Below are 11,115 nucleotides of genomic sequence, written 5' to 3'. Positions count from 1 at the left end.
AAAAAAAAACAAAACAAAACAAAGGTAATATCAAATATATACTCTTCTAACTTTTTGATGAATGAGGAAAGGAAAGCATGCAAGACAGTGCTGGCCACAGAAAAGATTAGGCTAGGTCGTAAAGGGCTGACCAGTAGTATCTCCTTTAATATCTTTCCTATATAGAGGAGATAAAATATAATCTTGTTAGACTATAAGGTTACCCATTTGGGATCTGTATACTGGTACATTTTACAATCTGTATAATACAACATATGTTTTTAAGGAAGCAACAAATATAGTAGTTATGAGCATGGATGGCTTATGTCAGACAGACTTTCAATCCAGGTTTCTCACTTACTATATGAACCTAAATGAAGTACTTAAACTCTCTAGCCTCAGTTTCCTCATCTATAAAAGAGAGAAAACAGTGCATACCTCCTAAGGTGCATTGTCAGCATCGAATGAGGTAATGACTATAAAGCATTGAGCACAGTGCCTAGCATGGGGAAAGTATGTTATAAATGTAATTTTATTATTACTATCTCATTGTAGATTTTTACAGAATAATGGCTGTACCCTATACATATATATTCCACAACCTGGCACACTGTAATCATTTAACATTAAACAATCCAAAATGTAATAGCTAGTTATGGCCTTACCAAAAACAAAATTTAGGTCATTATAAAACAAAAGTGTTAAGGATCTGGGCATATGGCACATGTTTCCTAAAGCACCTTACACAGGAACTATCTCCACCCTCCAGTAAATTGTAGGAGAAGAAAATGTTTTCTTCCATATGGAGCTTTATGAAAATTATGACTAACAACGTATTGTATTCTAGACATTTACTTTTATTACCCCAAGAGCGTGTGTGACCAGCAGTGGAAATACAAGCAAAAGGATGTGCTCAGGAATTTTATTAATAGAACATTCTATCTTAACACTTCAGCAGCAGATAGAACTTGCACTCCTTCAGCCTCCCTTCTCTTCCCCTGTCCCCCATTTCTTTCCCTTTCTCTTACTGTTTTCTCCATCCCCAAAGACACTACGTCTCTCTCTCCTCCCCTCTTTGGTCTTCTCATTCTCCATGCTGATGCGTCCTGCACTAACAAAATGGAGCATATGTCAGAGCCCTGGGGTTATCACAGGGAATCTAGCCGTACTCACTATTGGGCCAATTTTACTACAAAGAGTTTTATTTCCAGTAGATTTTCAAAATCAAATTATCACTATACCATAGCAACTAGACCTCGAGTCTTCTTTGACCTTATTAGAATGGAGGCTAATCCTTGTATTATTCCTTCCTCAGCTCCCCAGGTACCAGGCCAGACCTTCCAAAACCCCAATAATCTACTGCGGGCCAAGGATGTCAACAAAGCTAACCAACTGAGGCACTACCACAGTGGTCATATCATGGTAGGGAGCTCCTAACCCACCCAAGCCTGTACACCTGGCCATTGTTTTTAAAAGACATAGTTTAGCACACTCTTGACTATGACATTCAGTCTGGAGTAAGGGTAAGCCTGAAATACTTGCTGAATTTAAGTCAACCTCATCTGTTTCTGAACTTAAATAAAATAACTATGGGGTATAATGTACTAGAACCACTATGCACTAGCCAGGTGTGTCTACTGCTGGTCAAATGTGATCTGAGAGGGCCCTGAATCTCTCAGCCTCAGTTTCTTCTCTAAGGTCCTTTCTAGAACTACTGTGGCATGACACTCAGTCTCAACTAAATTTTGTACATATTTGAATTTAGACCAGTGGTCCTCAACCCTTTTGGCACCAGGGACGGGTTTCATGGAAGAAAATTTTCCACAGACGGGTGTGGAGGGGGTGCTGCATTTTGGGATGATTCAAGTGCATTACATTTATTGTAGAGTCAAACCTCTCTGCTAATGATAATCTGTATTTGCAGCTGCTCCCCAGCGCTAGCATCACTGCCTCAGCTCCACCTCAGATCATCGGGTGTTAGATTCTCATAAGGAGTATGCAACCTACATCCCTGGCGTTCGAAGTTTACAGTAGGGTTCAAGCTCCTACAAGAATCTAATGCCTCTGCTGATCTGACAGGAGGCGGAACTTACATGGTGATCTGAGCGACGGGAGTGGCTGTAAATACAGACGAAGCTTCACTCACTTGCCCGGCTGCTCACCTCCTGCTGTGTGGCCTGGTTCCCGTAGGGGTCCGTGGCCGGAGGGTTGGGGACCACAGATTTAGACCATAGCTTCCACTGCTTCTAAGCTCTTCTGGAAACCACACCCAATACAACCAAAGCTAAAAATAGCCAGAGATATCAAGAGATCTAAACAAAGATCTGTGGCAGAGATCTTATCTACCAGACTTCCACAACTATTAGCAGGACTGAATCCAGGCTATCATGAGAACACTTTAAGGACATTCTGCTCATCACAAAATTGGGAGACTCATATGTAAACTTATATTCATTCACTTATTAAACATGTGTATTGTGTATAAGGAACTGTGAGAGAGAGGCAAAGTCCCTTCCCTCTTGGGGGGGGGGCTTGCATATTTATGTTACTTAAATAAAGGCCTAATCGTGCCTTTCATTTTTCCACTGCCCAAAAGATTCATTGCTGTAAATCAAACAATGTGTATTTCTATAGCTAGGTCTTAAAGGAATGAGAACCATAAAAGAAAATTTCAGGCTGGGCGTGGTGGCTCACGCTTGTAATCCTAGCACTCTGGGAGGCTGAGATGGAAGGATCGCTTGAGGTGAGAAGTTCCAGACCAGCCTGAACAAGAGCGAGACCCTGTCTCTACAAAAAAGAGAAAAAAATTAGCCAGGTGTGGTGGTGCACACCTACAGTCCCAGCTTCTCGGGAGGCTGAGGCAGGAGGATTGCTTGAGCCCAGGAGTTTGAGGTTGTGCTGAGCTGTGATGACGCCACTGCACTCTACCCAAGGCAACAGAGTGAGACGCTGTCTCAAAAAAAAAAAAAAAAGAAAGAAAATTTCAAAATGATGTCTGCCTTCCTTCACATTAACTAATTGCATTATTTGCCTCCATTTATACCTTCTTTCTTCTATATGCAAGAAAGAATCCAGGTTTTTTGTTTGTTTTTTAGAGACAGGGTCTCACTCTGTCACCCAGGCTGGAGAGCAATGGTATCATCATAGCTCACTGCAACCTTGACCTCCTAAGCTCAAGGGATCTCCAACCTCAGCCTCTGGGGTAGCTGATACTACAGGTATGCAGCACCACACCTGGTTAAAAGAATAGTTTTGAAACTTTTTCCTTATCTTTAACATTTAATGGAAATTTACACATTCCAGTTTTAACATTTAAAGGACATTTTTGTTTATGAACAAAGTGCATCCTGAAAATATACGGTGAGAAGAAGCACAACAGCTAAGATGTGGCAGAGAAAGGACAATAGGTATTATAATACCAACATATCACTATATCATATGAACATTCCCCATAAAATTTCTAAGTCCTCCATTTTAAAATATTTTTATTTATATATTTAAATTATTTTCAGCTATTAAGAGATTTATTTATTTGAGATGAAAGCAGTCTTTTCCCATTGCTGTTAAAGTTCAGTTTTACTGGCAGGAGTATCTAAAAACCATCTGAAGCTTTGATAACTTTTATAAGGTCTTGTCTATTTGTTACTTCATCATATGGTATGTGTCTTCAATTTGATTTCAATGCCCCACCACCAGCAGAATTCTAGGAACGTGCATATGTTAAGAAAAAGTCCATAAAGCCAACTGGTAGAAATTATGTTTAATAGAAGTCAATTAAGACCTTCTACAGGCAGGGTGACAACTTGTTAAGAAAGTGGGATAAAAATAGATCGGTTCCAGAAAAGCAAAATAGAACCTTAACTATCATTAGCTCTGAAATTTATGTAGCAAAACAGAAACAACCTTCTGACTAATTTGCCTAACACAGTTTCCTGATCCCCAAATGTAGCCCTATGGAAATAGTCAAGATTGTTAGTTGAGAACATGACACTACATGCTCCTGTGTTCCTCCCACATCACCATCCATACTCTTTAATCTTCTTGGTTGTTTCCTCCTCATTCTCCCTACCTCTGCACATAGGAGTGCCCCCAGGACTCAATCCTTTTCTTTTCTATATATACTCACTCCCTAGGTGATTTCAACTAATTTCATGGCTTTAAACTTATATCTACAGTCCAGACTTCTCCCTGAGAGATGACTTGACATCTTCATCTGAATATCTAATGAGCACTTCAAACTTAACATGTCCAAAACTGAACTTATCTCCAGCCTGCTTCTCCATCAATCTTCCTATTTTAATAAACAGAAGCTTATTTGTTCAGTCCAAAAATATTGGAGTCATCTTTGATCACTTTCTTTGAATATAACTACCATATTCATAGAATTCATACATATTCACACATTTCATCAGGAAGTCCTGTTGGCTCTACCGTCAAGATATAACGTGACTCCTTCCTGACACTTCACCAAGCCACCAACATCTCTTACCTCAAATAATGAAAGAGCCTAACTAGTCTCTTGCCTCTTTCTTTGCCCCAATACAGTCTACTCAACACGGCAGCCACAAATCCTTTTAGAAGGTACATGAAATCTTATTATTACTCTGCTCGAAATCTCCCAGAGCTTTCCAATCTCAGAGTAAAAGCCTAACAACGTCTATGACTCCCTACACAATCTCCCCAGCCCTTTCTCTTTGATCTTACCTACTATTTCCCCTTTCCTCAGCTCCAACCACACTGGCTTCCTTGCTGTTACCTGCACAAACTAGGCACTTTCCCACCTCAGAGTCTCTGCACTTGCTGTTTCTTCTGCCTGCAATGCCATTCCCCCAGCCAATCCATATGGCTTGCTTCCTCATCCTCTTCAGGGCTCTGTTCACATGTCACCTTCATCGTGGGCCCATCTCTAACCATCTTATTTTAAATCACAACCCCACCATCCCACTACTCTGTTGGCATTCTCCTAACCTCATTTCTCTCTTTATTTTTCCTCACAGCACTTATTAACATCTGACAAACGATACACAGTTGGCCTTCTGCATCCATGGGTTCCAAATCCACGTGGACATTCAATCAACTGCAGATGGAAAAGGTAGTTAGGCCTATGATGGTTTCATCTGTACTGAAGGTATACAGAAGTTTTCTTGTCATTATTCCCTAAACAAAAGAATGTAACTGGCTGGGCATGGTGGCTCACACCTGCAATCCTAGCACTCTAGGAGGCTGAGGCAGGAGGATTGCTTGAGGTTAGGAGTTAAAGACCAGCCTCAGCAAGAGCGAGACCCCATCTCTACTAAAAATAGAAAGACATTAGCCAGTCAACTAAAAATAGAAAAAATTAGCCGGGCGTGGTGGTATGCACCTGTAGTCCCAGCTACTCGGGAGGCTGAGGTTGGAGGATCGCTTGAGCACAGGAATTCAAGATTGCTGTGAGCTAGGCTGATGCCACGGCACTCTAGCCCAGGCAGCAGAGCAGACTCTGTCTCAAAAAAAAAAAAAGAGTATAACTACGATTTACATAGCATTACAATGTATTAGGTATTAAAAGTAATCTAAAGATGACTTAAAGTATACACAAGACTGTGCATAGGTTATATGCAAATACTACACCATTTTACAAAGGACTTAAGCATCCTTGAATTCTGGGTGTGGAGAGGATCCTAGAACCAATCCCCCATGGATACCAACGGATGAGTGTATGTCATTATTTGTTTATACTAGAATGTCCCCAGTGCCTAGAACACAGGCTTCACATAGAGGCTTTCAAAACTTTTTGCTGAATGAATGAATGATACTGAAATATTACCAGACAAAATACATTATTACTTGAATACATCAAGTATTATGAGAAGCAGAAATCCCAATCATCCACAATGACACACAGTATTGCAAAAGGAGACACCATAGTCTGTTTCTAAAAAATGCATTAAAATATAATTTTTTACTGTTTAGTTTTGTTAAAGACATTTGCACTGTGCCTAAAGAGTCCCAAGGTCATACCTGTAAGGTGTTTTGGCTTTAGTAAGCAAATGGAAAAGAAAAAATACAGGCTTCTTCCTTTCATCAGTCACCACTGACAGAAGGCCTCCAAGTGACCCTGGTGCCACAAATGTTTAGGATGTTTATGTAAGAAAGGATTCTAGAAAAATAAGATAATCCCTTCACCAATCTCTAAGAAGAATCTCTCCAAATCTCTCTGTAGACATTTTTTTGAACTTCACATCCCTTAGCAAAGCCATTCTTAACATGTAGATGAAATCTCAGTGGAAGAAACAATATGATTACATAATTACACATATAGAAAAACCTGGTACTCTATTATCTCTCTTTTTCTCAATTTTTTTTAACTAAAACTAGACTTACAGTTTTTGTTGAAAATGTCTTGCTGTGAAGCTGAGTTAAGGAAAAGATACTCTCTTAGCTAAGATGTGGGTTGATAGATACTGTATCTTAAGGCTGAAGTTTTGTCTACTACTGTTTATTATTTAATACATTCTTCCCAGTTCCCCTCCCCCCCGCCAAAGGAAAAGAGAAAAACCCACATTGGTGCAATCGATAAGGAATTCCATGTCCGGAGGAAGCTGTTCTGAAAGGCTATAACCTAAGTGTTTAACACTGACACAGATAAAGTTCAGGCGGCAGATGTCACTTGTCTCACCCATTTAACAACATCATCATCAAGATTCAGATCCCACGGAGGCAAACAGAAAGAAATAGGTGTGAAAAATGAAATCAGTCGTTTCTCCCCGGCGTCCTCTCCACACTGTGCACTCCCCCCGCCCACCACCGCCCTTTAACGGCCCCTTTTCCCATCGTCCGTCCCCCAGCACAGCCCGGCACTGCGCCATCAAATGAGTCAAAAGAGGGGACCGGTGCCCCTCCAAGAAAACCCAGGCACTAATGCACGGTGCGCCAAACTGAGGGGAAAATATCCCACTACTTAAACTCTGGAACAGTGTAAGCAGTGTCAACAAAGCGTCGTGCCGGGTCCCGAGCGTCCAAAGGTCCCCGCCAGCTCCCGTGACACTGCCAAATCGACAGGATTCCAAAAGGTGACTCGACCGACATCGCAGAACCCGAGGCGGGAGGCGGCGCAGACCGGGAACAGTCAAGGATGAAGTCCAGCTAGCCTCCCGCCGCGCGCTCGCCCCACACGGCCACCACCGCCTCGGAGGGAGCCAACCCAGCCAGCAGCCGAGCGACCTCCGACACCCCCTCCTGCGAAGCAGCCTGAGCGCCGCGTCACGCGCGGGGCCGAAACTTCGCAGCCGGGGCGGAGAGGGAGGGGGTGGGATACAGGGGACCGCCACAAGGGCGGGGAGTCAGCGCGCCCAGTGAGTCACTGGTTGGCTCCGCGCGCAGCTGCGGGCCAAGGGGCCTGCGTGCCGTGCGGGGACCGTGCCCTGGGGGCCGCCCTGCCCCCGCGCCTGTTATTAATAACCCAGAGCCCCGGAGACGAAAGCCCCCGGCGGCGCGGCGCCCGCGGAATCAGCAGCGCGCCCTGCACGCGGAATAAATAACAATGTCATTAAATCGCCGCCCGAGCGCCCGTTCGGCCGAAGAGCAGCAGCGGGAGGCACCGCCAGGGGCTGACTTTGTCTGGAGCCCGCACCCCGCCTCCCGCGCGTCCCCCGCGCCCCTGAGGATCCCCCGCCGCGCCGCAGCCCGGCCTTACCCGCCAGCTCGTCGGGCTCCAGCCCGCTGTCCGCGTCGATCCCGCACAGCACGAAGTAGTGCGCGAAGCGGCAGGCGGCCGGGGAGGAGCCCGAGCCCGGGCCGGGCACCGCGCCGCTCCCGCTCATCCCGGCCGCGCTGCTCCTGTGGCCGCCGCTGCCGCCCGGGAAGGCTTCTGTGGTGACTGCTGCGGAAGCTACTGCCGCCGCCGCTACGGCTGCGGTCTCCGCGCCCTTCCTACGGCGACACCGGCAAGCCCATGGCCGCGCAGCCACCGCTCGCCACCGCAGCCTGGCTCCTCGCTCGGCGCCGGGGAAGCGGCCGCGGGCTCGCGCCCAGTTGGTCCGGATCCCGGCCGCGGTGGGGGAGGGGCGCGCAGGGGGAGTGTCGGCGTGAGAGCCTCGCGCCGCCGCAGCTGCGCTCCCGAGCCGGGAGCCGGGGCGTCTGGCGCCCGCGGGTCAGCTGAGCGGCGCTCGGGCTGTGGGAGCGCGGGGCGGGCGGGGGCGCCAGGGACCCGCGCGTGGGGCGGGGGAAAGAGGAGGGCAGCGCGCTCGCGAGGGGCGGGGACGCGCGCTTCGGCCGTGCGCGCGCGCCCAGCGGCCTCTGAGGGAGAGCCGGGCGCGGGCCGCGTTCGTGCCCGCCGGTCCCGGCTGCGGCATTGGGGGCGACCGCTTGCACACCCCTGCTAGCCCCGGCCAACCGATAAGAGAGCTAGCCTTAGAGTAGCATTCTGTCTTCTAAAGGGGATGTTACCCATCGTAATTTAAAAACAAAAAATGAAGCTTTAGGGAAGAGTAACAGCCTCTCTGAGATCATTTCCCACAACTGGTGTGGACCGTCATCTTTTAAACTGTGACCTGTGCAGGTGCCTATCTCATTTTAAGATCCTAGTCCTTGGCCGGGCGCGGTGGCTCACGCCTGTAATCCTAACACTCTGGGAGGTCGAGGCGGGCGGATCGTTTGAGCTCAGGAGTTCGAAACCAGCCTGAGCAAGAGCGAGACCCCGTCTCTACTAAAAATAGAAAGAAATTAATCGGACAACTAAAAATATATAGAAAATATTAGCCGGGCATGGTGGCGCATGCCTGTAGTCCCAGCTACTCGGGAGGCTGAGGCAGAAGGATTGCTTGAGCCCAGGAGTCTGAGGTTGCTGTGAGCTAGGCTGACACCACGGCACTCACTCTAGCCGGGGCAAAAGAGTGAGACTCTGTCTCAAAAAAAAAAAAAGATCCTAGTCCTTGAAACCTTCCCTCAGCCCTCACCCTCCCATTCACAAGCCATCCTTCCTCAGTGAATTGGTGACAAGTCAACGGTGAAGGGGAAAACACACAAAACAACTCAATAACCACAAAGTCTTGAGACTTATAAAAGGACTGTAATATCCAACGCCCTCTGCCCCCCGCCGCTTCTGAAATTTATCCCGACATTTTCCAAGTCGGTGTAAAGTAGCCTAGGCGCTCCAGTTCCGCAGCTCTGTACTCATTTGATGTTATCGGCTCTCCCGGCGAGTACAATCGGAGGCTGATAAGGCAACAGGAATTAGACCCTGAACTCTGCTCCTCACAAGGGCATGGCTTTCTTACCCTGCTCAACTCTGACCTTTCACTCTTCAGAAGGAGCTCACCAACCGGTTCTTTTTCCTTTGAAAGATGGAAAACTGAATCCCTTCCATCTCCATATGGCCATCCCTTCCACACCCCTTCCTGCTCTCTCCTTTCAGCATTGGAGGGGAGGGAGGTTCGTGAACACCACTGGTAGACACACAAGCAAACCTTCCAAAGAGGTGGACTGAGAGAATCTCAGTTATTTGAATAATGTTCTTCTTGGAAGATATGTGTGCATGCAACCATCATGTAATATAGTTTATATCCTCACTTTCTTTCTTTCTTCAATTTTGAAATGTAAAAAGAATCAAGAAATCAGGGTGAGCCGCAGCCTGGGTAATTGACCTTTAGCTCCCATTGCACCCTGCACTTCTTGAAAACACTCCTAATGATTTTTCTGTGTCATCTTTGCTGGGTTATAAACACAGAGCAGGAGTTGTGCTCTCTGGTTCTTCAGATTGCCGGTATCTAGCAAAACCGTGGCCCCAACTAGCCCCTCAATTATTAATTGAGCGATGAAAGAGGGATGGTTATGTAGGTAGTAACAGATTATTGATGGTACTAGGAAAATTCATAAACTTCAATATCTGTAACATTTATGAACACATGTTAATTACTGTTATACAATTATTGCTTTTCCTCACATAGAGAGTGCTGAAATGCACGAAACAATTTCACTAGTAAGGAAAGAAGACAGTGGCTGGGTGTATGTATGTTTCTCCTGATTGTCTTTGGTGGTAGCTTCTTGAAGAATGTCAGATTCTAAGCTAAGCGAACAAAACACAATAGAAAACTAATTTATTGTTTGCACTAATCAAGAGACATGTTACTTTTTTTATCTGAACAGTAACTGATTTATGAGATTGTAAGCCCTGCATTAATATTTTTAAGATAAAAAAATAGAAGCCCTAACAAACAGAATGCATGCAATTATATCAATCTTATCAAAATAGACAAAATTCCTAAGATCTTTCCTAAAACTTTCCAGGAAATAGTTACACATTACAAGATTAAACACTAATTTGAAAATATCTGGATTCTTTGTCACTTCAGAATGGCACTGTAAGGGTATATTCTGCATTAAGCTGTAATGAAACAAAGTTGAAAGGATATTCAAGAACTAGCTATGTATCATTAACGGCATGCATGTTCTCCTCTAAAATAATGACAGAAGTAAATTAGCTAAGTTAACAAAAATGATTTAAAATAAATCTTCTAAAATATTTAAATTGTGTTGAGAGGAGAGATCATATCCCTCTTCCTATGCTAAGACAATGCTTGCCAACACCATTCTTCACCACCACAACAAAGGGAGAAGGAATTGGTTACTAATGTAACTATTCAGAGCCCAAAACATTCATTAGACTTCATTTTACTGGTAGTCAGAGTCACCATGTGTCACCAGGTTAGCAGTGCTCAGTCAATCCCTCCTCTGCTTCTTGAAGCAGACCCTGCCAGCACTCAGTTACCCCAAGCATGACATGCCCTCCACTTGAGACTTTACCAGAGAGTCCTTTGGAGATAGCAGATCATTGCTCAGGTACTTAGAGCCTTGCCGCCCATTCTGCTGTCATTCCTTGTGCATTTTTTGCCTGAATTGAGACCTTTCAGTGGAAGCAATAATCCATTTATTAATACTTTAATCTCTAAATAGCACAAAACATGCCAAACTATCACAATTCCAACAAGAGGAAATCTTTTTTTTTCTTTTTTTTTTGAGACAGAGTCTTGCTTTGTTGCCTTGGCTAGAGTGAGTGCTGTGGCGTCAGCCTAGCTCACAGCAACCTCAAACTCCTGGGCTCAAGCGATTCTTCTGCCTCAGCCTCCCGAGTAGCTGGGACTACAGGCATGTGCCAAC

General features: G+C 45.3%; 1 protein-coding gene across 1 annotated transcript in view; it reads right to left on the bottom strand.

Moving 5' to 3' along the window:
- Nucleotides 1-7,781, bottom strand: part of DENND5B (DENN/MADD domain containing 5B) — a 203,001-nt gene extending 195,220 nt beyond the window's left edge. The window contains exon 1 of the mRNA XM_012640953.1: nucleotides 7,655-7,781. Coding sequence (XP_012496407.1) covers nucleotides 7,655-7,781 — 127 coding nt within the window. The remainder of the gene's footprint in view (nucleotides 1-7,654) is intronic.
- Between the last annotated feature and the right edge of the window lie 3,334 nt (nucleotides 7,782-11,115).

This window comes from Propithecus coquereli, unplaced genomic scaffold (assembly GCF_000956105.1).
Source record: "Propithecus coquereli isolate 6110/MARCELLA unplaced genomic scaffold, Pcoq_1.0 Scaffold16, whole genome shotgun sequence".
Classification (NCBI taxonomy): domain Eukaryota; kingdom Metazoa; phylum Chordata; class Mammalia; order Primates; family Indriidae; genus Propithecus; species Propithecus coquereli.
Note: the sequence above shows the minus strand (reverse complement) of the source record. Positions and strands in the feature narration are given on the sequence as shown.